Source organism: Rhizoctonia solani, chromosome 4 (genome assembly GCF_016906535.1).
Source record: "Rhizoctonia solani chromosome 4, complete sequence".
Classification (NCBI taxonomy): Eukaryota; Fungi; Basidiomycota; class Agaricomycetes; order Cantharellales; family Ceratobasidiaceae; genus Rhizoctonia; species Rhizoctonia solani.
The window spans coordinates 3,218,438-3,242,539 of record NC_057373.1 but is presented as its reverse complement, the minus strand read 5'-3'; the positions used below and the strand labels follow the sequence as shown (position 1 = coordinate 3,242,539).

The following is a 24,102-nucleotide window of genomic DNA, read 5'->3' as shown; positions in this document are numbered from 1 at the left end:
GTGGCAACTGAAACACTTGAGGGAGCCAATACTTTGGTACATAGTAAACTGTTGTAGACACAATTATACCAAGGGGAATTATTCCTATTTTTCTCAATTTTAAACAAAGGCAATTGGACTACTGTTGTAGACACAATCAATACCACAGGATTTATTCCAATTTTCTTGAATTTAAACAAAGTTGAATGGACAACATTTTTGATCACGTGACCTTGGCGCTTATATCATACGCTAAGCGCCAAGCCATGTCCCCATCCGCGCTTATTCAGCACATGTAGCCACCTCCACCCATGATGTCATCATGACACGTCAGTGACATGTATGCATGAGTAAGACCAACTGCAGAGCAGGGTTCTTATTTGATACAGTTTTGCATATGATGTATTTGTAAATTGCTCTCTCTCTGTAATATATAAGGAGGCCAACCAACCATGGTAACACCCAGGTCAATTACCTCTTGTTGCATCCCCCTATTGTACAAGGCCTTAGGCCAGTAACCACTTAGACACTACCACCTGTACTTGTTGCCTTAAGCAACTTTCTCATTGTAGCTACTTAGTTTGCCATTGCCCCTAAGGCCTTGGTTGTTGTGCTTAGATAGTTAGTTGTTGTAGGTAGCAGTCCCACTGCCTTAAGCAGTTTTACTTAGTTACACACGGCCACAAGCGCCTGCTGCCTTGACGCCCCTTACAGATGTCTAGGACAACTACATTTTTGATCACATGACATTGGCACTTATATCATACAAATAAGCGCTGAGCCACATCCCCATCTGTGCTTAATCAGCATATGTAGCCACCTCCACCTATGATGTCATTATGACACATCAGTGACACGTATGCATGAGTAAGGCCAACTGCAGAGCGGGGTTCTTATTGGATTAGATATTGCATATAGTATATTTGTAAATAACTCACCTGTAGAATATATAAGGAGGGCAACCAACCATGGTAACACCCAGGTTGATTACCTCTTGTTGCATCACCCATTGTACAAGGACCTTAAGTCCAGTAACTACTTAGCCTACTAGTTCCCACTGCCTTAAGCAGCTTCTCAGTTGTACTTAGTTAGTTCACCATTGCCCTTACAGGCTTGGTCACCATAGTATAGTTGGACATTGTTGTAGGTAGCTTGCTTGTTGCCTTAAGCAACCTCTACTTAGTTCCATATGGCTGTAAGCGCCTGCCTCCTTGACACCCCTTAAGGACGTCTAGGACATAAACAAACAACAGATCCTAATATTTGCCCCAAGGCAATGTTTGACCCAAGGCAGTATTTACCTGTGTGGGTCCTTAGATGTCCCAAGGCTAAGTGTTTCATCCTTGGAGTAAACAGTCCCAAAGGTAGGATACTGCTGCATTGGGTACTTACAGTAAATGGGGCATAACTCTGCCAAATGTTGTCTGTTTTGGGAGTTTGACCCAGCGTTCTGGAGCGCACAAACAAGCGCACCTAGGCGCAAGCAATTTGGCAGTGTGGGATGCCCAGGTGATGGAGAAAAGGTGCATTTAGTGCGTTGGCGCTTAAGGGCTGATTAAGCGCCAGAGCACTTGCCTATGCAACAGGGGGGACCCTGAATATTTCTGTGTGTAGCCACAAGATAGAATCTTGAATAATAAATACTACAAACAAGAGAAATATTATTTGTTACTGTTTATCTACTCAGCTGAATTTATATATATTTAAATGAGTGAGAAAACAGCATATATGCAAAAGGCATTGCGTATTGAGGGTATTCCTGAGGTTTATAGGTTTTGCAAAGGTCACTATTGGATAGAGGGACCTTGAAAACCTTAGTTTGCATCTTTATCTCATCTGTTTACTGCAAGATTACTAGTGTAATTAATAAAATAAGTACAGATTAATGAAGAAATGTCATATCCATAACAAAACATTTGGAGGACAGGTGAGATCAAAAGTACACAGAGTCAAGGTGGATGAATTTGATTGCACTTTGTCACTCCAGCCAGACCAAGGGGAGCTCAAGCTGCAGCTTGACAATGACAAAAGTTCCAAGAGCAAAGATGCAACCAAGGTGGTGAACATCCTGCTTAAACCAACATCTGACTCTGTATGCATAATTGGACTTGAGACAGGAGCATCTTTGGTCAGGTTGCCATATTTCATTTCAATCATCCATGTCATCTTGACCAGATCCATTGGGTGCACAAGCAGCTTCCAACCAAGATGTTTGCACATTTGCCACTTGTTTTCTTGTAGCTGTGAAGGCTCAAAGATATTCTGACCAATTGAAGCCCAATTGCCAATTGAGTACTTGCAGTCATAAGATTGCTTGGATGCAACCATAAGTGCAGTCAAGTAGGTGCCATGTGCATGCTTTGGAGCAAAGTTGGGATTGAGGAGTCTGAGATGCCATATAAGGTAGAGTGCATACTCATGCACACACAATGGAAGGCAAGCTTTGTAGAGGGCGCTGGTAATGAAATGAGCAAGATCAGGGTAGGACTTGGTTGGGTTGTGTGATGGGAGTGTCTTGGGGCAACAGAGAAGAGTGGATAGGAAGTTGGCACCGGTCCTGGCTGCCTGCATCCATCCATGGTACTCCTCAAAATCAACATAGGAAATCTAGCCAAATAAACCATTATTGGCAGATAGCTGAAGACTCACAGTCTCATCTAAATGTTGTCAAGTGCTATTTGCGTGTTCTGGTGCCAATTGACCGTCAGATATATAACCCCCTCTGACATGTGCTGGCTGTATTAAATGTAAACAATCAAGAAATACAGACCAGCAGAGGATGGGATAACAGTAATGACTCACTATCTTACTATTTTTGGCTTGAATATTATTTGTATACATTGGTACCAATTGGTCACCAAGTGCATGTACATGACTGCCAGAGACCCCAATGGCCACTGCTGCCTGTTTTGTCTTCATGGCCCTGCCAAACATGAAGCTTGAGAGGGCCAACTTGACCTGCTCAAACGCCTTGTGACCAGGAATGGTTGAGACCATAGGCTTTTGGCCAACAGGATAGGGGCTTCTGGTAGCTTGATGTTGATGTGTAGGAAGGGAGGAATAATAGGGGAGGGTGGGTGTGGTTGTTCTATTGCTTTGCATTGTAAGTGTACTTATTGTTGTAATTGAGGAGGTAAGGGTTGCTAGAAACAATATAAAGGATATGGGAAAGGTAAGGGCAGAAGTAGGGGCAAATTTTGGACATGAATCTTGGACCTTTTCTTATATAGTTGTCTACACCAGAAGTAAATTCATGTATGCAGCACATAAATAAATGAGTTAACTCTCCTATCAAGCCAAGTCCCATTTATTTGGAGTGAATTCAACCTGAATCATTTAGAGAGTTAAGCAACATAGCCAACTGGTTGTCCCACAAGTGCCATTGCCTTGTGTTAAGGTATCAATATGCACTACTTGGTATGTTGGCTGGATTCATAAGTTTGTTATTGTAGCAGCTGAACTCTGGGATTTGGGTAGTGCAGAAGTCATAACTGCTTTCTCACTTCATTTAGGCTTACTCCCAGGGTGACAAGTTACTGACTGTGAGTAGTTCACGTTTGAGACTCTGGGGAACCAGATCTGGGCAAGGAGACCTTGTAAAGTTGTAAATTATTATTTCAGCAAGTTACACAGCAAGATACCCAAGATATAATAGCAAACATTTTCTGAGCCTCTTCCACAATGGTGGTGGCTGGGTGGTAGTGTGCCACTGGATGTTACCTAAGGTGGCATTAAATTTCAAATCCAAGTCAACCCCTCCTCATGTTCACTTGCTCACTGTACAACAATTGGGCAATTTGTTCTATCCTTCTACTGTAGTACACTCTCTTTGTGATCACTTATAACTACATAACTTTGTTGCTACCTCTCTCCCTAGATAAATTCAAACCAGAATATCCCAATTAGAACGATTGACGAACTAGAATAATGGCGTTATGCATGTGCGAAATTGATTTGATAGGTGCTATGTGTTATACACTCCTTCTATCTTAATTCTATCCATTTTACGGCGGTAAGGTAGCATTTCATACATTTATCACATCCTATAGTATTCTTTATCTACTTCGTATTCCACCGCAGCCTTCAGGAATCTTTCAAGCCCTTGATCACATTCATCCCCGCCTACTTATGAGCCTATGTGGATATAAGGTACCCAATGACTAAACTCCTTCTCTCCGACCTTGTCCCGCAGTTCTCCGAGTGCATTGTGTAGCGCTTTCCCTGCTTCTCCGTTACCAATCCTTCCATCTTTCATTAGTTGCGCATACACCCTATCGGCTACCAGCGGCGCATCATCGTCATAAACCGACCACATCGTCGCAATAACGCTCGAGTACCCAGCCGTCAGCATACCGGATGCGAGATGTATCGCTTCGTCAGGTAACTGTTCATCGCCTGTTGCGGTCTGACAAGCCGAGAGGAAGGCCAGGCCTTTGTTCTTGAGCGACCGCTGGTTGATGGACGCGAGGTTCAGGGTGCCGTTGTGCAGGAAGAATCCGCTGTCAGTTGGATCGTGGACGTTTTGGTGAGCGTGGCAGGCGAGGTGAACCCAGTCATGATGTTCCATTGCATCGAGCACGGCCGTGGTAGTCGCTTGACTTCCCAGTAATTGTAAGTATCCCGCTCGGTCTTGTATGCGACCTACAACACACTCGAGCTCCTTCGTAGTTCCTGGCAGCTGCTAATGACCTGGTGTAGCCTCTTGGCCAATGACTAGTACGCGACAGTCACGATCCAGCGTGCTAGAAGACGAAGAGAGGAGAGCAGTGAGGGTGGGGGTGTAAGAAGATATCACGTAGTCAAACACTCTTGATTGTGGTCGTTCGTAATCTCCGGCAGCGTGCAGCGGTAGGAACGATATTGCACCAGTTGGACACCATGTTATATGCGGCATTTTTCTGGAGATTTCATCAGTTTTATGCTGTGACATGATGAGCGACATCTTATTTGGTCCAAATATTTGAACGTACCGTATATTCGAGGAAGTCTAGCACTGGTTTCACGATGTCATACCAGAGACTTGCGAGTATTTTTTCAAAATCAACTTCTTCCTCTTGTGCCGGTCGGCGCTTCGTGCCACGTTCACTTGGTTGCCTACTCCTGATTGACTTTTCCATTTCAATACGAGTGTACTGAGCTTTTGTGCCAGTGAAATTAGGAAGAGGAACATGGGTAATGTCGCCACTCCCAGGCATGACTATGAGTGCATCGCAATGATTTTCTTCGCAATTGATAACCACGACGGGTCCGTTTCGAGCAGCCTCGATCAGCTCGCTGGTCTTTGTCGGTAGAAGAAAACCCTCGAATCCTGGTAGCTTGCGTGCCTGGGCTACCAAATCATTGTACTCCCTGGCTAGACGGTGGCGATGGTCTGGAGCATCTACGACCGGATGAGATGATGAAGACTGAGAATTCGCATGATGTAGCTGCCGAGAAATCGACTGAAGTTGAGTAGCAAGGTCCGGGTGGGAGGCTTGAAGTATATTCACAGGAGACCGAAGCATAAGGCTTTGGCTCCAAACTACACATCGTGCGTGTTCGAGCCATTCAAGTGCCAGTGCGTATTTGCACGAAAGGATGGCAGCAGAGGCAGCTCGCACGGCTAGGTTCTCGGTGGATGATATATCACGATATCGTTGAGTCGTTGTAGAGCCAAGCCATATGAAATGAGGAAGAAGATCGATTGTGGCTTGGAAGGCTTCAATGCATCCAAGGTGGCTATGTTTGGACGCAAGGTTTGCCCAGCGGAAAGCATTGTCAAACACATCGCGCGGTACTCCGTTCAATAGTTGAGAAGCTTCACGGAAGGAGCTGAGTGAATTGTTCAAGTGGGAAGAATCGTGTGTCTGCTGGTATTGTTGATGGCAAGATATACCCAAATTAAAATGCCTTAAAGGCAATTGCGAGTGGCCATAGGGGGTGAGGTTCAGCGCACGAGAGTGGTGTTCCATTGCCTTCTTGAGGTCCGTAAGCTCGCTCAGGCGTCGATACCGATCACTATACGACACCCCTAGATTAGCATGGCGGTCTGACAAATCAGAGTGTCCTTCGGGAGTGAATGTGAGCGCATCAGTGAAGAATTCAATAGCGTCATTGAGATCAGCGATTAGACCCAGACACCGATATCGGTCGATGTATGATATACCCAGCGCAGCATGACGGCGTTGCAAATCTGGGTGACCATTAGGAGTAAGCGTGAGCGCCTGGAACTTGGTTTCGATTGCTTTCTCAACGTCAGCGATTTCGCCCGTGTGTCGATATCGATCGGTGTACAGGACACCCAGGGCAGCATATCGAGCCGGAAAGTCTGGGTGATCGTCCGAGGTCAATGCGAGCGCTTGAGAGTCGCATTCGATTGCTTTGTCAAGGTCGTTGAGTTCACCAAGGCGCTTATATCGGTCGTTGTGTGACGCGCCTAAATTAGCATGTCGGTCTGGGAGGTTCGGGTGGCCTTCGGGAGTAAGCATGAGTGCATGATGGTTGCGTTCGATTGCTTGCTCGAGGTCAACGAGTTCGCCAAGGCGTCGATACCGGTCGCCGTGTGATGCGCCTAGTGCAGCATGACGATCTGGCAAGCTTGAATGGCCGTCGGGAGTTAGGACAAGCGCCTGGCGGTCGTATTCGATTGCTTTCTCAAGATCGGCAAGCTCTCCTAAGCGTTTATATCGATCGGCATATAGGACACCCATTGCAGCATGGCGACGCCGCAAGTCGGGGTGATTATCGGGAGTGAGTGTAAGGGCACGATCATTGTATTCGATTGCTTTCTCGAGATTTGTCAGTTCGCCTAGATGTCTATATCGATCGCTGTATGAAACCCCCAGCGCAGCATATCGGCCTGGCAAGGCTGGATGATCGCCGGGGGTTAATGAGAGTGCCCGGGAATTATGTTCGAGTGCTTTCTCAAGGTCACCGAGTTCACCAAGGCGTTGATGTCGATCACGGTATGATACGCCTAACGCAGCATGCCGATCTGGCAAAGTCAGGTGATCGACGGGGGTGAGTTCAAGTGCGCAAGAGTCGCATTGAATTGCCTTCTCGAGGTCGTAGATTTCCCCTAGGCGTTGGTATCGATCACTATGTGACACACCCAACGTAGCATGCCGGTCGGGTAAGGATGGGTGGCCACTGGGAGTCAAGGCGAGCGCCTGTGACTTGTATTCAATGGCTTTCTCAAGGTCACTGACTTCGCTCAGATGCCTATATCGATCAGCATATGAAGCACCTAGCGCTGCATGTCGATCTGGCAAGTCCGGGTCGCCACTGGGAGTTAATGCAAGCGCTCGAGACTTGAATTCGATTGCTTTCGCAAGGTCGCCGACTTCGTTCAGACGTTGATATCGGTCGGTATACGACACACCGAGTGCAGCATGGCGGCGTGACAAGTCCGGGTGGCCATCTGGAGTAAGTTCAAGTGCTTGGTAGTCGTATTCGATCGCTTTCTCAAGATCAGCGAGTTTACCAAAGTGTCGGTATTGATCCGTGTATGATACGCCCAATGCAGCGTAATGGCGCGGTAAATCTGGGTGACCGTCAGGAGTGAGTGCGAGGGCCCGATGTTTGCATTCAAGTGCTTTCTCGAGATCGTTGGTATCACCAAGTCGTTGATATCGATGGGCATATGACATGCCTAGCGCAGCATGGCGGCGTGGCAAATCTGGATGATCTTGGGGAGTCAGATCGAGTGCGCGAGTTCCATACTCAATTGTTTTATGGATATCTTCGAGTTTCTTGGAGTGCCGATATTGACTAAAATGATAAGCTCCTAGCTGAAGCAGGGCTTCATAAGCTACGGGCACGCGTACGATTGTGAGTCGATGGAGAAAGTGCTTCAGAATCGCTTTTATGCTCACTATGATCGACCACTGGTATCTGATAACTTGTATGCAAATCAGTCCTTCTTAACGAGCTTTCATCATTCAGTACATTATTTAAGATGTGTTGAATCGTGCTCGTGTCTTTATTCTTACTATTGAGTCAGTTGTCCACAGAGGCAATCATAGTCCGGAGGCGTATTACTTACGCGTTCACCGGACATTTAGTTTTATTCGTTCGAAAATCTGCTGTTTGTTGTGAAAAGTCCACAAAAAGCCTTTTGAAATCCGGAGAGTTAGAATTCACACAGATATTTTAAGTGCTTGAGTGCTTTTCATGGATGAACGTCAATTCATAGATACTATTCAGAGGACAGGGATAGGGCCAGGGTCAAGAACCAACCCCACGGTGATTAGCTAATTTGATATACCAACATTGCCGATCAACCTCCCCGGCTTAGCCAAGTCCATCACCGCCAGAGAGAGACCACGATGGTTGTGAGACTCCCCACCGAGCTGCTTGATCTCGTATCTCGATACGCAGATATGGGCACTCAAGCTCAACTTTCGTTGGTATCCCACAGTGTTTATTCCATTTCTATTCGTACATTGTACGCGTCCATCCCGCACATGAACATATCTCGCACCACACGATGCCTGCTTACGCTATCAACAAACTTGGAGCTGGCGCATATGGTACGGTCATTCTCTCTTCATCTTTCCCCTTCCAACATCCTACGACCATTCCATGCCCTCCTTACCCGTGCGCTAGGTAACATGACGGAGTTGCACACACTCTCGCTTCAGCTTGGCACATACGCAACATCTAGTGTCATGAGCCAAATGTCCTGTCGGCTCAAAAAGTTCGTCTGCATTATCGCTTCCGACCCTTCATACCCAGTCTCCCAATTCTTGTCAACCCAGCCATGTATTGAGGAACTGTATGTTGTCTGTCGACCGGAAGATATATCTACTCTTGACCCTGAAGCGCTTCCCGCGCTACGAGACCTGGCTGCTCCATTACAGCTGCTCCCCGTGCTGATACGGACGCGTCTGTCACGCCTTTCTCGACTCTCCGTACTGGGGACAATCGGCAAATCCGGCTCCTTCATTGAACTTATCATGGCACTTCGGTCGGCCAAGCCGCCGGAATCGCTAGAGCTTGTTGTCGGCGTGGACGTTAACGCTATTTCGATGGTCCCGAAGATTTTGACACCGGGACTAGCTGTTCTCGGTCTATACGCTCCGTTCATCGCCCTGTTGAGACTGGAAATACACGAAGGCTGTATCAAACGGGTGAGTTGGAGTCCATGACCACTCATTTATATTACTTAGCGCAACCATGGTCAGGATGAACTGCATAATATGTTCGCATTTATTCTACCCAAGTTTCCAAGCCTCAGAACCCTCGTCCTGATGTCTCGGCCACCAGATCTAGGCGCATACATTCGCAAAATCCCTGGCCCACGGCCTACCAGAACAACTTCTGATATGCTATCACAGACGAATACCCTAACAGAAAATATTTCTAATGTTCTTTCGGTACCTTCACCTCGCTACATACTCCCACAATCGGAATTCGGAGCCACAGATAGCTGGTCGATCCCAATCTCTGACGCGCTCCATGATCAGCAATGCCATATACAAATAGTAAAGTCATGGCACCGGATTCATCCGAACTTGGAGCGAGTCATATTTCCAGTCGGTATCTACACTTATACGGATAGAAAAAGGAGGCACGGCTAAGACATTGACTTTTTGAACTGCATCCCATCATCGTCCAGTATTCTTATTGTTACTCTGTCCTTTGTTTTTCGGTTCTTTTTTTTCCGGGAATTAGACTTTTATTTTCGCCATCCGGATACTCTCAGTAATTCATACCCTTCGCATTTCTCGTCCTGAAATACATCTTTCGAATTCACTTCGTCTCTTTCATTGTGCCCACGTTTGTCTTCATGTTTCCGATATATCCATCATGTATCACCAGTACAACCGATGCTTAATACGAATAGTAGCAATACCATCCTTCAAGCAGTCTTCTTGAGCTTACTGGCCCGTGTGGTACTCAACGGGAGATACCGTCAATCGGATTATTGGGAGTGTTCAAGTGCAGCGGCTTTTTTTTTCATCTGCAAGTTTCTCACCACGTGCGAGTATCTGTCCAAGGAAACTAATATGCATTAAAAAATAAGGAGCGAAGCTATAGGAGAGACTATATGCACGAATGTCCAAGTGCTCTACCTATCTGTACAACATTCTGAAACGCAAAAATAAAATCAATGCTCAACTGGGAGAGGTCCGTCTGGCTGAGGAATCGACTGGGGTGGGAGCTCAGTGTTCGGGCGCGTGACCTGGGGGTGTTCAAAACGAGCTACACGGGGATGAGGAGCATCTGGCTGGGGAGCTGCCTCGGGTACTGGCTGAAGTTCGGGCTGATGAACGGGCTGGGGTTGACCTTTGGACCGGGCCACATGCGGCCGAGGGGCTTCTGGAACAGGCGATGGCAGCGGACGCGGAGGTTGCTCGTCCTTTGGCGGTTTCCCCGCATCTGTCCGAGCGACCGGGTGAGGGTGCATAGGCTCTGGTTGAGGGGGCACCTGGGGGTTCGGTGCTGGAGTAGGCGGAGAGCGAGAGGCGACCTGGTGAGGTACGGCAGGAAGTGGCTCGGGTGAAAAGTGTGGAACAGGTTCGGGGTTAGGTGGGAGGTCGCGGGCTACATGTGGCTCGGGAACAGCGGGAACAGCGGGAACAGGCTTGGGGAGTGGTGGCTGAGGAGCTTCCACGTTTAGAGGTTGGTCATTGACTGAACGAACCGCGTGAGGGGCACCTGGCTGAGGCTCACGGACGGGTGGAGGTGCTGGTACGCCACCATTGGGGACTTGTCGGCTGCGCTTTGGGCTCTTTGACGAGACCTACCGAATGCAACATCAGTACATAGCTCTTTGGCTTGGCGAGCGGACGTACAGCAATTGTCTTTGCCTGAGGGCACAGCTCGAGTGCCTGCTTGACTACCAGCTGCTCCTGACCTTGTGAGAGTCCAGCATCCTTGGCCATGTCAGGGACGATGCAAAGTGCGGTGGGACGAGACTGGTAGTTGGGGTCCTGTGCGGTGGTGCCGAATACACTGCTCGCGTGCGCAGACGGATCGGCGGATTGCTGCAAACGCAGGCCATATTGAGTGATATCGATAAACTGTAATATATGTGCGATACTCACGCCAGCACTGATAGGCTTACCAAGGTCTTGAGGAACAGGCGCACATAATACGCTGCTACTGAGGACGGCGGCGACGACGAAAGCACGAGTAAGCTTAAACATGATGAGGTCAAGGGAGATACAATGATCAGTGAGTACAAATAGAACGAGAGTGGATGAATGTTGGGCTGATCGGTCGAGATTAGTGGTCTTATATAGCTATAACCTCAGTCTACAGGCTCCTCCAGGTGGGCTAAGTGGTAAGAACCTGTGCATTGAAGCGTTGAGAGAAAATGCTGCGGTCCGCACTTCGTTGGCCCTAAAGGCGTCAAAAGACTGCGTGTTTTAGAGATTATGAGCATAATTACGGAGCTAGAACCGTATTTGTGTAATAGGAAGACTGACCGATGCTCCAAATCCCTCGGCAAATGACAAGAAGTCACAAACTCCGGCTATTCTTGTTCATACCATATTTCATATGACTACTTCCTCGCTGCGGGTTTTAAGACAATTGGTCAAACAAAGCATAGATAATCAAACATGTTTGAGAATCACCCTGGAACGCACCCGCTCGAAACCATCAATCATGATAGCAAGTTATAATTAGCGACTTTTGGATAGCGTTGGTATTTTCCCAAGAGTGGAATTTTTGCTACATTCGCTCAACATAGTTACGTTTGACCAATTAGTTACCAGGATCAAGGTCGCACACTTTTTTGGATTGGGCGTACTTCTTTCGTGGATTGCCCTAGCTTTTCCAATGCTAGCTGCGGGATCAAAGCACTCGAAAGGAGTAGGCAGAGGAATATTCACATAAGGGCTGTGTATAGTAAAGAATAATACACTCAGCGTGATACCCAATCCCATTAATTTATCCTCTTATGCATTTCTCTGATTCTCGATTCCAAATGCAACGCTAGCTAGGCCATAGTTTGCGTCTAACACAATCGACCCGCCAATATCTCCGGCACCGGCCGCAACGTAGAGTGGAGTGAAATGATCTTCCCTTGGATGAGAAATACGGAATGCAGGGTGAGAAGTAAGTGATAGGAGGGCCTTTTTTCGTTCAGTCGGCTATATGAATTTGTTAGCATTAAATAGACGACATCCGGGGATGGAAGAAAAAATAGCTCACATCCTGAACGATCAAGGCTCTCAACAAAGCTTTATGGAATGCCAGGTACGGCGGGGCGGCACTGTCCTCATGCCATGCTGACCAGTCTTGGAAAGTGTGTATAGTTAACCCCCAGAAAGTACCAAATAGCCTTCCGACCTGTAAAGTGGTATCCCTTGACGTTAAAATCGAGGTCGGGGGTGGTGACGAGAAAACGGAAGGAAATAAATAGGGCACCCCTACCTCAGGCAGTCCACGGCTCTTCCGATTTTCCAATTCCGTTCTGGAGAAAGGTCTCCGTCTTGGGAAACTTCAACTATAGGTATAGAAGTGAATTCATCACCGAACATGAACTTGAAAGGGACGAACACCCCATGGTCGAACTTTTAGGGAGGGGTTGTGAAAGGAGAAATGTCCGCAAGACCATATCGTCATATCGGATACAAATACCGAAAGATAATTAGGTAGAGCGAGCCAAAGCCAATGCAGATATTCAAGTCAGTCTACCAGCTGTAGTCAAATATTTCAATCAGTAACTAACCCCGATTCCGCTAGCCCCACGTCTTCCGTCATGCCCCCTCCACTCTGTCTTCCCGAGTGTACGTGACTTAAACCCCCCAGCTTTCAGGACATTCACGATTCGCTCAGAAAGCTCCGGATCACCACGGGATTTGAATTTGACTCGGTACATCTATGCATCTGTTAGTTTCTTCCATTATGGTTGAATGACCTATTGATACACATACCCAAGGCTCAAAACCATAGTAATCCATTAACAATGGATTCTCATCATAGTTACTCACTACTTTTGTCGATATATAATTTCAAAAAGAGGAGCATTAAAGCGTACCTAGGACCTCTTCATCTTCTTCCCAGTGTGCGCTAAACACTACGATGCCTTTGGGGTTGTACTTATCCATCAATGCGGGTCCAAATTTCTTCAGAAAACGTGGTAGAGTTCCGTTAATATCTTGACTACGCATGTTAGAGAACAAGGGGTCTCCAGTAGTGTCGCGAAGAAGGTTGGGGCCTATCAACATAGATAATCAAAGCTAAATTACCGAGCCGCCACAAATTGAGAAAAGGACGTACTTCCGTGAGCAAAGAAAAAAGCAGGTATCTTCCCATTATTACGTTCAGCTGAAGGGAGGGACTCCAGAGCTGTCTCCCATGCGTCGTCTGTTAGAGGCAAGGCTGAACTTTGGTTCGTAGCCACGGTGTCAATGTCGGGAATTATCATCGTAGCGATAGCGGTAATGAAGAGGGAGAAAAATAATAGTAAATGTGGAGCCAGCGTGAGTTCAAATATACTGGATTCATGGGCAGTGCGTGCGTTGCAGCCCTATATACCACTCTTTGTGCCCGAGCGCCTCTTTAGGGTCGTCAGTCAGCTTGGTGTAAGATAAAGCGCTGGGCGGTTGATTTGGCACCGCGTTGGTAAGCGGAAGGAATAAGCGCCGTGGATCGCTCCAGGGTGGGTTCTGCGGTTTCAGCGAAACTATAATGTGATCCACAATTGAGTCCCAATATATTCGAGTATTATGTCAGATTTGAGATATATTATATTTGCTGTCACGCCATAAGGTGTGGTAGTTAGGAGGGTCTGCGACTGTCATAGTCAAATTGAAAAGAGATAGATGCATGCAAACTAGGGGTTAATTGATGATTACTGATTCATAATGACCGTCGGGAACGAACTGATCCAAGCCCAAGGTCTATGGAAGGTCACGATATATTCACAAGTTCTGAGAGGAATTGGCGATAGAAAATAAAACAAGTAAAAATAAAGATGGCGTCGATTGGTTTCGTGTACCGTGCAGAGCTACGAATCCTCTCATAATAACAAGGGAAATTTATTGTGAGATATGCTCGAGTTATATGCGTACCCGATGATAAAACTCTGCCAGATTTGTGAAAGCTTCTGTCGAGAAGGAAGATGAAAGTATCGACTTGAGAACAATTCACCGACTACCTGCTTGAAGAGGTGATTTAAGCTCTGGTTAGACAACAACCACAACCTAATCCTCCCCCTCCCTTTCCATGATGCACCACGTCACTAAGCCCCGCAGTTAGTCATAGTTTCAATGGAATTAATGGTTAATACTACGTGCCTACTAGAAGATCTGAAAGGTGTAGTGCACTCGGCGAAATATCAAGGGTCGACTTCTTCTCCCTAAACATCGCGAACAGTGACTTGTAGTAGGTTGCTATATTCAATCCACTGCTCTCCGACACGCACTACGAACATAGTTGCCATCCGGCTATCGGAATCACATATCGGAACCACTTACATATAACTTGGTGCTGTTCTTCCATTTAAACGGTTCTGCACCTGCTGTGTATACTCGAGATCTAGCAACAAAGAAAATAGAACTAGACCCAAGATGATGAGATATATGCATATACCCACCTTGTTAGTGTCTTGGACCTGGGAAAAACATCAACGACCCGCTGAGTTGTCCCATTCATTGAGATTTCGTTTTTACCAAGGACATTCCAGTGGATGACCGCGACCACGGAGCCGTCGCCTCGAGTGATTGTGGTGGACACGTTCATTAATAGATTTGGTGTCGATATCTGTAGAATTCCCTTAGCTCGTTTGTCTCGATCTTGTGAGTCTGAAACATACATTATATATGATTTTACCTTCCTGATCTGTAAGAATTGTGTTTCTCGGATCATTGCTCGAAAGGGTGTACCTGAAAGCGTCTATAAGTAGAAGCAAACACCCGGCCTAGTTATCCACTTGCGTAGCCATGGTCCTGGTATGCGAGGGGGGGAGAGGTAGAAGTGCGCTATGGATAAATATGTGGCTCGAAGTGTGTCATTTATACTTGTTTCTTGATCAACGTGCGTGAGTGTTATGAAGGGCTATCTTGATACATTTATCTCGGCTTCAGGCATCATATACTGTTGGCCGACATCGGTTCGGACCAGCCGTGATCGGGCACAGCCACTTGCTGCGACGGTCACAGCGGCACAGTCATATCAATAAAAGACTGATGTATAAGGCTCAATAAATTTCTGCATCAACTGCGCCGCCGACCACGATACCCAAGTACGAACACTCGATATTTATAAACATATCATTGTGTGCGTACCCGATCAGGATTGATTGAGTTGATAAGTATTACCCGGTCCAACTAGGAATTCAGGCCTCGCCCAGAGTTTAAACCAAACAATCGAAATCATTAAATCTCATGATAGCCGTAATATAGTCTACACCAAAGCCCACACTAGAAAATCGTGTCCAAATGGCCCTCCTCGACCTCGGCAATCCCGCTGCCCGTAACCATCGCATTCATTCCCTTTGGACCCATCCCGTTCTTTCCAAACGTGAATCCAACCCAAACGCCCCGTCCAAACTTCTCTTCTTTTTCGGCCACCTTGTCCACGGATCGCTGTTTTGCTTGGACTTCAGCGTATTTGGCCATATCTTCAGAGTTGGTAAAGTCGTCGTAATAACCAACGTCCTCCTCGCTGTCCAATGCTGGTACAAAGGGCGCAGGGATCGAGCGAAGATCTTCCCAGTGAGATCCTTCAAAGAACGGATGGTCTGCGATTTGGGGGAGTTTGGAAGGTCGGGTGCTGGCGCCTGCAATTAACCTAAGCTGTTTGTTAGTGCATGCATTCATGGACATTTAGTAGGGTGATTTTACCTGGTGATGCAGTCCCAGGCGACATCACTCAGATTGAAGATCAAATCTTCAGGTCGGTCGTATTCAGGCCGTTTCAACACCTTGTTCCAGTTCTTGAGATTAGCCCAGGTCTCATCAGATGATCCACCCGAGAATGGAGGGAATCCCGAGAGGAATTCGAATAGGATACATCCCAGCGACCAGAAGTCTACACTGTATGTGTACGGCTTTCCGCGAAGGACCTCGGGGGCCTAGTATGGTGTTAGACCGATTGTAGAGTCAGATCGGGGGCGAATACACACCATGTAATCAGGAGAGCCGACGATTGAGTCGGCCTGGGTATCATTTTAAGCATTAATACCAGGTCATGTACCGCGCTGGGGTGTCAATGCTTACATAGCGGGCATCCTCATTCCGCATACTTCGGTACATACTACGCCTGTCCATGTACTTCGGTGAACAACGTTCTCATCTGATGCTTCTTCGAGCTGCATAGATGATTTAAATAAGTGACAGTATGTGGGATACCCGAAGAAAAGCCCATACCTTGTGCTTAAGAGACTCAACGATTTTAGGATTCAGTGCACCGGTGGCCAACCCAAAGTCAGTGAGCTTAACATGACCAGTCCCATCGACCAGGAAGTTCTGAATAGATTCTGATTAATACGAGGCACCGCGTGCTAAAAGCGAACTCACCTCTGGTTTCAAGTCACGATGGATGTATCCTAGTTTATGAAGCTCCGAGACAGCTTGGATCATCTCGCTAATATAGAAGCGCGCATGTTCTTCCTTCAAGACTCCCGAGTTGTTCAGTAAGGTACGGAAGTCACCACCTGGTACATATTCCATCGCAAGGTACACGAATGTGGGATCTTGGAAAGCGTAAAGTAGGCGAACAAGCCAAGGTGTCTTGGTTGCAGTCAGGATATCACGCTCTACCAATACATGCCGAATCTATGGAAAGAAGTATGAGTTATGTGATTGGAAAGCTATATTCTCATACTCGCCTCATCCATCTTGTGTAGTGTCCTTTTGCGCATCTTCTTGAGCGCGCAAACCTCTCCTGTTTCCTTCTTGCGTGCCAAGTAAACCTCTCCATATCCACCCTGCCCAACCTGTGCGATAATATGGAACTGGTCGACGCGTAGCTTGGCACGGCGCCTACGCAGAACTACACGCTCACGACCACAGTACGACTTGAACTCGGCCGCATACTCGGCAGGACTGAGCCCGCGTCCACGCGTATCTGCATCAAACGCGGCGCGTCGTTCCTTTCTAGATGCAAGATATCCTAGGTTCTGGAAATAATAGTCGAGAAAAACTGAAAAGAATCATGGAACTGGTAAGCTGGATATATTTAAACGCGTAGCGTGTGCTTACACATTTGCGCGACCACCGCCTTTCGTTTAACCTCGGGACTATTGAGTGCCTCGCGCTCCCATATCTGGAGGCCAGCTCCCTTTCGAGTACCAGTGCGAGCAGTATCCATGTGAACGTCGTCGATTGCAAGTTTGGCCGTGAGCATATGTACGTCTTCGTCTGTATTGGGTAATCCTTCGACCCCACGTTTTTTCGGGGATGCGGGTGGCGTACTGAAAGAGCTATCAACCCCACCACGATTCCATATATGAGGCATTTCAGTAAAGGTAAAAGGTCGTGAGTATGTCGTAAATAGGGGTCGCAGCAAGGAAAGGGGAGCGTTGTTTGATTTATCACGTGATTATCCAAAACGAGATAAGATAAGATGGAGATTTTCAGAAAAGCCGAGCGTCAGTTTATGGGGACTTCTTTGACCCTCTTTCAACCTCGATGCCTGCCAAAGTCGAACCGCCGCGTGCTCATCGCATTGGTCTGAGATAATCTTAACTTGGGATATACCTCATAACTGATGCACACGTAGGTTCTCTCCTCTTTTGTCCGACTTGCGGCACCCTCTTGGATCTTCCTGGGGAGGATGCCCCGCATGTCAAGTGCGAGCAATGCGGTCACCTCGAGCCTGCTAGCTGTATGTCTGCATATTCCTTAACATGGTTCCTTCAATTGAAAACAAACAGCCTACGAGAATCACCAAGTCGAGACCCGCTCACGCCCTGATGCGTTCCCTTCTGTTCTCCAACTGAAACGCACCACTCAGACCAAAGAGCATTTGGATGCCAATGTAAAAACCAAAGTAAGTGTGCATGCACCCTCCCAATCGTCTAGAATATGCTGAGATTGTATCGATAGACTGCGGAAACATGCCCTAAGTGCGGCCACAAAGAGGCTCTTTCCCAAGAGCGACAGGTACTCTTCTTGACTATAAATGTGATTTCAATAGTTGACGGTCGACTTTAGTTGCGAAGTGCCGACGAAGGCAGTACCATATTTTTGGAGGCATGTGTTACGCCTGTCATCCCTCAACCGACATACTAACTCGTCCACAGTGTCTCAACCCGGAATGCCGACATGGATGGCGTATCAACAACTAGGCTCCGCAGCAGGACCACGCTATATGCCAAGTACCAAGCAGCGGAGGGTATATTGGATAGGATTCAGACATATACTCCAACACTATTGAACAATGCGACAACACCTAGGCCGCTCAGTACACTGGCGAGGACAGACACGACGATTTCATGTGGCCGCGTGATGTTTTTGGGGAGACTGTCGGAGACATTTAGGGGTGAACCTTAGCTAGATAGGAAGAATAGCACTTACGTAGAAAAGTAAAACCCGAGTGCGAACGTGCTAGTCAATAGCACAAACGCAAGGTATGGGAGTACTCCAGTTGGAATCAACGGCGCAAAAGCCGGAAGTGATTCATGCAACGCCTTTATTCAACGTGTTAGTGCGCGTCATCGCATCATGGTATAGTGCCATCTACCTTTATTTGTGCATAATCCGCCGACTCCAATTGTGAGCTCACCATGGTCGCTGTCGTAGTAGGGCTGTTGTCCGCAAAGCCAGGAACTAATTCGAGCAGTGTACCGCCACCTCGACGTGTCAATATAGATGTGAAATATGCGCCGGGCGGCTATATGCGGGGGGACCCCAGAGACGTCTGAAATTAGCGTCATACCTGGTTCGTCTATTGTGTGATCACCTCGTGTTCTCACCTGCAGTGCCCTGCGGGACGCACAACGTGTTACCCAGGACCTATCCTCCTATGTGGTAAATCGGAGCTTCCTAACAGGTGAGGTAAGGACGTGGAAGAACTCGATAATATTGCATTAGGAGAATGCCCCCGGGGTCCTGCTCCCTCATTCACCCTAAAAAACTCGGGTGTCGTCATGTACCATCCTCGTCTTTCCCCCTTCCAGGACTCGACGAGCACGACCTCAAATTTTAACTTGAATTAAAAGCCCAGTAAACCAACGTAAGTGTGGTCAATGTCCAGTGTTCAACGCATTATCAGATACTGACGAGCCCTGATCTGCCCATTTGCCCATTTGCGCATCGCATATCCCTAGATCACGATGTCCGCTGAACAAGTCAAGACTCATCCCGCTGTTCAACAGCTCTCCACCCAAGCTTCCTACTACGTCGCCCAGCTCGATAAGGAGGTAAGGATCACATTATATTAGCTCGGAATCATGGTCGCGTGAATTAATGCGTTTGATCGCAATCCAGCTTAACAAGTACCCCGTCCTCCTGAACCTCGAGCAACGCACTCAGGTCCCCAAGGCTTATGGTGTTATCGGCGCCGCTGGTCTCATCACACTCCGTAAGTAAAATTTATATCCGTTTTACATAAAATCGAGCATGGTAATCTGATCAAATTTGTGATTTACGGTAGTGATTTTCATCAACGCCTTTGCTTCCCCCGTCTCCAACCTCATCGGATGGGCTCTCCCCGCTTACCTCTCGCTCAAAGCCATCGAGTCTCCCCAAGCTGAGGATGACATCCAATGGTAAGCTTGCGCCTTAGATCGATGCATATGACCTAATCCATCTTCCAGGCTCACCTATTGGACTGTCTTTGGATTCTTCAACTTCCTTGAGTCCTTTGCCCTGCGCATGGTCCTCTACTACTTCCCCTTCTACTACATCTTCAAGACCGCGTTTGTCCTCTGGCTCCAGCTTCCCGCTACCCGTGGCGCCCGCGTCCTCCACCAGTCCGTCCTCCGCCCCGTGGTTGCCCCCTACATCACGACTGGACCCGCTCCCGCCGACTCTCTCCGCACCAAGGTGAGCACTGATGCTGTTCGTGGCCACCATCGCCTATTTTAATCCTTTGATTCTGACAATACTCTTGTTTTCTAGGTCAACGACAGCCTCTAAGTCTCTGAAGATCATGTCATTTTGACTCGCCTGTAGTGTGATTTTCATTTCTCATCCCTTCTCCTTTCTGCACTCGGCCCGAAGAACTGTGTTTTTATAAAGAGTGTGTCTCCTGTACCATCGGTGGATATCTTGTCGCATAGAATTAGTGATTGACTGTTGAATTCTCCATCAGCGTGTGAGCTCGGTTATACGTTTCCCTGAAAGGCCAAATTGATTTGCGATCGCGCGATTTATTTGGCTCCGCTCGACTGCGGTTACATAACCGATCACTATTTTCACATGCACAAGTTATTGTTACAAAGAAACAGGCGAAACCATGGAGAGCTCAGAATATTCATTCGAGACCCAGACTATCAATCATAGGGGGTGATGACATTACACCCCCTAAAACGATCGCACACATCCCAATTCAACACGGGGTAATCATTCATTTGACAGGAACGTTGGACGTGCGGGATTAGATCGGTCAATGTGTCGAGCACATCACCAGTATCAGTGTCGGGAACGTCCGACAGAGAATCCGCATATAGATTGGTCCGCCAGAGCTTCAGAGATCGAAGAGTGCCCGAGTGAGCAGCGACCATACCCCGCAACGGCTTTATACCTACTCGACACCCAATAAAGTAAAGCGACTCGAGATTGGGAGCGCATATAGCAGTTAGTTGCTCCGGTGGTGAATCAGGGAAACTATCCCGAGAGAGGTGAAAGCCCCGTATAGCCAGGGACCTTAAGCACGGCATACATCCAAAAAGAGCGGGTACCCAATTTTGTTCCCCTGCATCGAGGTACAAAGCCGAAACACTTGATCGATCAAGGAATGATTGGAGTTCAGGTAGAATACGGTCTTGCTCGTATAAGTTCATACTTATAGATAGTGGTGATTTTCCTGGGACAACAAGGGTCAGGAGCCGTTTTAGCACTTCAAAGTCGGCCCCAAGCAAGCCCAGACACTCAAGGTTGCCGAGATAGATAGGTTGAGAAGGATCTTCACCCTCCGTAAGCGCATCTACAATACCCACTCTAGCTATCTTCAGCGAGCGAATTTCTGGGCTCGCGCGGAGCGTCAAAATCAGTTGGCTAATCGTCAGGCCAACCCAAGCTGGAAGTGCCTCGAGATGTAATTCAGATAATCTGCAAAGAGCCGCTGTCCCCCATCCTATATATACGTTGTGCAAGCGGATTGTGCGCAGTGGTAGTAAGAATCGATCTAAATGTTCGTCGGGGTGTTGCGTTTGTAAATGGTCAAGTAGCTGCTCGTCTGGCGAGCGGATACCTGGATGACTCATGAGACTACTTGGGCCCGGCCTGTGCAAAATAAGAGACTTGGTCGAGCCTGGTTGGCCAAATTCAATCCAGCATCCCAAAACCGCCTGGAATAATTCCATAGTATGACAGTCCGCCTCGAGGTGGATTGTATGTAATTGCCTCATAATGGGCGCTAAAAACCCAGTAACCTGTATAATCTCATCCTTTTTTGCGCAGGAACGTTGGCGGATATGAACGTGAAGTGGGGCAGATCTAGCCTTGCGGAGCCATATTCGCGAACGGTTGTATAGCTTGTGGGATGACTGAGCGGTAGGAATGAGGTCAAGGTGAGTCCATAGGTTATATGTATTGCTTGCGACATGGCGCCACCTAATGCAGACACTTGAGAGTAACTCGGGGCATATGACTATATGGCATTGTGCTTGTTCATTGCGATTCGATTGTACGCAAGGCACGCTTGCCAACTCAAAAACGTACCCGAGTATTTCGTCCGGTAGTATGTCAATCGGGCATAGGGTTGAGACTCTATTTCTGAGTGCGCTAAGAAGTTGCTTTGCTGCAGTCAATTTTTCCTCATTTGCCCCCAGGTAATGCAAGCCCTGGTCGACACTGGTAAAGACGGTTTCGATCGTCGACCGATCTGCCGTTGAGGCTACAGTAGCTAATCTACTACAGGCACCAGCATAGTCGTTGACAGTCGACGAGAGTTGTTCGGATATTTCTTTCCACTGTTTATAAACTTGGAACAAATTCTGCTTATGGTCCGGCGCTGAGATGTTTCCGTTGTGCGTACCAATTCGCTGAATGTGTACCATAGATATAAACCGGTTACTGTATAAGAAATGGGGATGGTTGTTACTAAAGTCCAATCGCGCTATGGTTCCAACACATATAGGTGATAAGAATTCCATACCAGACTATTCAAGCTCGCCAACAATATTGTATATTTGGAATGTATGAATGACGGTATATGACGCGCGCAATTGATGAAGTAAACAGGTGATCGTGTTATGGTCCTACGTCCGAGCCCCACGAGCGCCCACCTGAGTCCCTAATGCAGAAAGAAGCGCTGGTATCAAATGCCTACTCGAACATCAACAAGCAATTCATACTCTCAGGATGAACACGGTTTGGTGAGACCCACCCACATAAATAGGATTACACTATCACTAACATTGAGCTTAACAATACAGGTAGTACTTTCTATATTTAGTCCTCATCGATATCCCTACATCCTAGTATGTAGCTTTCAGCCACAGGATGGTCATCCTCATCATGAGCAGGATCCAGAAGGTAAAGCTTTTATTATTACCCCAATCAAATTAAAACCATGATCTTAGAGGACACATATATCGTACTTCACTCACGCATCCAGCCATGTAAATACACACCCAAAATTCCAAGCTATTCAATCCATTATTTGACTGATCGAATTAAATAGATTCGTTCAGCCAAGACACAGTGTATTTAGAGTGAGTGGAAGATATTAGTAACCGAACTACGGCTACATTTTATATATGTAGTTGTTCGAACATGGTATTTGACCGGATTGAAGAGCCGGGGAGGGGGGATTTCTGGCCCTGAAAGCTGGGTGTTGTAAGCTAGTTATAGAATTTCACTCGGTTACATCGCTAGCTCTCTGGCACACGAGAATTAACGCTCGTGATCTTTTTTCAGATGTATCTCCTTGCACTGCTACATTTCAATGTGGAACCACAGATGATCATCTGTATGCCATAACCTGTGCTTCACCCAAAAGTTTTAGGGGAAACATAATCTTTTATCATTGCTATGAATATATGGCTGCCAATAAGTAGCTAAGGGCTTATGCTGAACTTCTTAGAAATCCACATAGAAATCCGGATTGTTTTTACCTTTAAAGCCTGCAATGTGTAATAGATATGACACTCACAATGACGCATACAGTCACTACCCCGACCAGCCTTTTATTCCTTCACATCTGAGGCCCATGTTACTCCCTTGGTCAGCCATTGTAGGTGACATAGTACGTCGTGTTTAAATTGATGGTTCGATGTGGTGGACATTGATATCGTAAGATTCTTGAACACGTTAGCCCGTAGGTTGTTGAAAATCAAGCAAGAATGGATGCCACCTGTGATTTGAACCTATAGCAATATAAGATCTCGCAGTGCGACCCAACAGAACTTTATGATATAAAAGGGCAGGAACAATCAGCGCGGCTGATGCATTATTCTAGGTGGTATGGACGGAATCGAATAAGGTGGCTCACGTGACTAGGGACCTCCGTTCCCTGGTCAAGTATTGCATGTGAGTCCTCCGCACGCTGCGGCTCACCTGTCACAGTAATCCCACACAGAATAAATCAGATGCTTGTCTAGATACGATAAAAAAATAAAAGCGTTCCATCTTCATTCCAGATTGGACAGATTTCTTTTGCCCTTTGAAAAGCAAACAGAGTTCTTGCAAGTCCATGTATAGCTACCGTTCTGAGACCGTTGTGCGTACCCTAAGAAGCAGGCCTTTAAGGCCCTCTCCCTGAGAGCTTTTCAAAGATTCCGAGTTGGGGATGCATACATTTATGATACGGGGATTAAATGAAAATCGCGTGGCACGCTGCCACCCGAGATTGGTTAGAACAACTTTTTCCTCAAACACTCGCAAATATCTCATAGTTCCTAGGCTATGCACAAGTTGCAACGAGCTTCAAGGCTATTGTGTCAAACTCCTCCGACTCCGATTAGGGCGAATGCAATTTTAGGAAAATCAACGGAACGCTTCTACTAGTAGGTATGAACCAATGGACTACCCGGACCAATCTCCGAGGAAGAGCATGTCGCAAGTCCAGGATTTA

General features: G+C 47.1%; 9 protein-coding genes across 9 annotated transcripts; 3 read left to right on the top strand and 6 right to left on the bottom strand.

The window, feature by feature from the left end:
• Window positions 1–4,105: 4,105 nt before the first annotated feature.
• RhiXN_01099 (CHAT domain protein) lies at window positions 4,106–7,607 on the bottom strand (the record flags this gene model as incomplete). Its single annotated transcript, XM_043320918.1, has 3 exons — window positions 4,106–4,620; window positions 4,669–4,900; window positions 4,950–7,607. 3 exons carry the CDS (start codon window positions 7,605–7,607, stop codon window positions 4,106–4,108), a joined length of 3,405 nt encoding a protein of 1,134 aa, XP_043179930.1.
• Window positions 7,608–8,285: 678 nt separating this feature from the next.
• RhiXN_01098 (uncharacterized protein) lies at window positions 8,286–9,539 on the top strand (the record flags this gene model as incomplete). Its single annotated transcript, XM_043320917.1, has 2 exons — window positions 8,286–9,089; window positions 9,144–9,539. The coding sequence occupies 2 exons, from the start codon at window positions 8,286–8,288 to the stop codon at window positions 9,537–9,539; spliced, it is 1,200 nt and encodes a 399-aa protein (XP_043179929.1).
• A 530-nt stretch (window positions 9,540–10,069) lies between these two features.
• RhiXN_01097 (uncharacterized protein) lies at window positions 10,070–11,111 on the bottom strand (the record flags this gene model as incomplete). The annotated part of the gene is made up of 3 exons (XM_043320916.1): window positions 10,070–10,705; window positions 10,758–10,949; window positions 11,010–11,111. The coding sequence occupies 3 exons, from the start codon at window positions 11,109–11,111 to the stop codon at window positions 10,070–10,072; spliced, it is 930 nt and encodes a 309-aa protein (XP_043179928.1).
• A 756-nt stretch (window positions 11,112–11,867) lies between these two features.
• On the bottom strand, window positions 11,868–13,342 carry RhiXN_01096 (aromatic ring-opening dioxygenase LigB subunit; the record flags this gene model as incomplete). Its single annotated transcript, XM_043320915.1, has 6 exons — window positions 11,868–12,062; window positions 12,124–12,261; window positions 12,644–12,793; window positions 12,849–12,904; window positions 12,953–13,132; window positions 13,195–13,342. The coding sequence occupies 6 exons, from the start codon at window positions 13,340–13,342 to the stop codon at window positions 11,868–11,870; spliced, it is 867 nt and encodes a 288-aa protein (XP_043179927.1).
• A 1,996-nt stretch (window positions 13,343–15,338) lies between these two features.
• Window positions 15,339–17,376, bottom strand: RhiXN_01095 (AGC/NDR protein kinase; the record flags this gene model as incomplete). The annotated part of the gene is made up of 8 exons (XM_043320914.1): window positions 15,339–15,708; window positions 15,762–15,991; window positions 16,043–16,075; window positions 16,175–16,228; window positions 16,287–16,385; window positions 16,437–16,675; window positions 16,744–17,061; window positions 17,121–17,376. 8 exons carry the CDS (start codon window positions 17,374–17,376, stop codon window positions 15,339–15,341), a joined length of 1,599 nt encoding a protein of 532 aa, XP_043179926.1.
• A 173-nt stretch (window positions 17,377–17,549) lies between these two features.
• RhiXN_01094 (transcription elongation factor S-II) lies at window positions 17,550–18,152 on the top strand (the record flags this gene model as incomplete). The annotated part of the gene is made up of 5 exons (XM_043320913.1): window positions 17,550–17,589; window positions 17,641–17,745; window positions 17,795–17,910; window positions 17,967–18,023; window positions 18,075–18,152. The coding sequence occupies 5 exons, from the start codon at window positions 17,550–17,552 to the stop codon at window positions 18,150–18,152; spliced, it is 396 nt and encodes a 131-aa protein (XP_043179925.1).
• Window positions 18,153–18,271: 119 nt separating this feature from the next.
• Window positions 18,272–18,648, bottom strand: RhiXN_01093 (uncharacterized protein; the record flags this gene model as incomplete). Its single annotated transcript, XM_043320912.1, has 3 exons — window positions 18,272–18,383; window positions 18,438–18,550; window positions 18,604–18,648. The coding sequence occupies 3 exons, from the start codon at window positions 18,646–18,648 to the stop codon at window positions 18,272–18,274; spliced, it is 270 nt and encodes an 89-aa protein (XP_043179924.1).
• Window positions 18,649–19,195: 547 nt separating this feature from the next.
• On the top strand, window positions 19,196–20,000 carry RhiXN_01092 (protein YOP1; the record flags this gene model as incomplete). Its single annotated transcript, XM_043320911.1, has 5 exons — window positions 19,196–19,282; window positions 19,350–19,443; window positions 19,516–19,630; window positions 19,679–19,907; window positions 19,983–20,000. 5 exons carry the CDS (start codon window positions 19,196–19,198, stop codon window positions 19,998–20,000), a joined length of 543 nt encoding a protein of 180 aa, XP_043179923.1.
• Window positions 20,001–20,356: 356 nt separating this feature from the next.
• Window positions 20,357–22,084, bottom strand: RhiXN_01091 (F-box-like protein; the record flags this gene model as incomplete). Its single annotated transcript, XM_043320910.1, has 1 exon — window positions 20,357–22,084. The coding sequence occupies one exon, from the start codon at window positions 22,082–22,084 to the stop codon at window positions 20,357–20,359; it is 1,728 nt and encodes a 575-aa protein (XP_043179922.1).
• Between the last annotated feature and the right edge of the window lie 2,018 nt (window positions 22,085–24,102).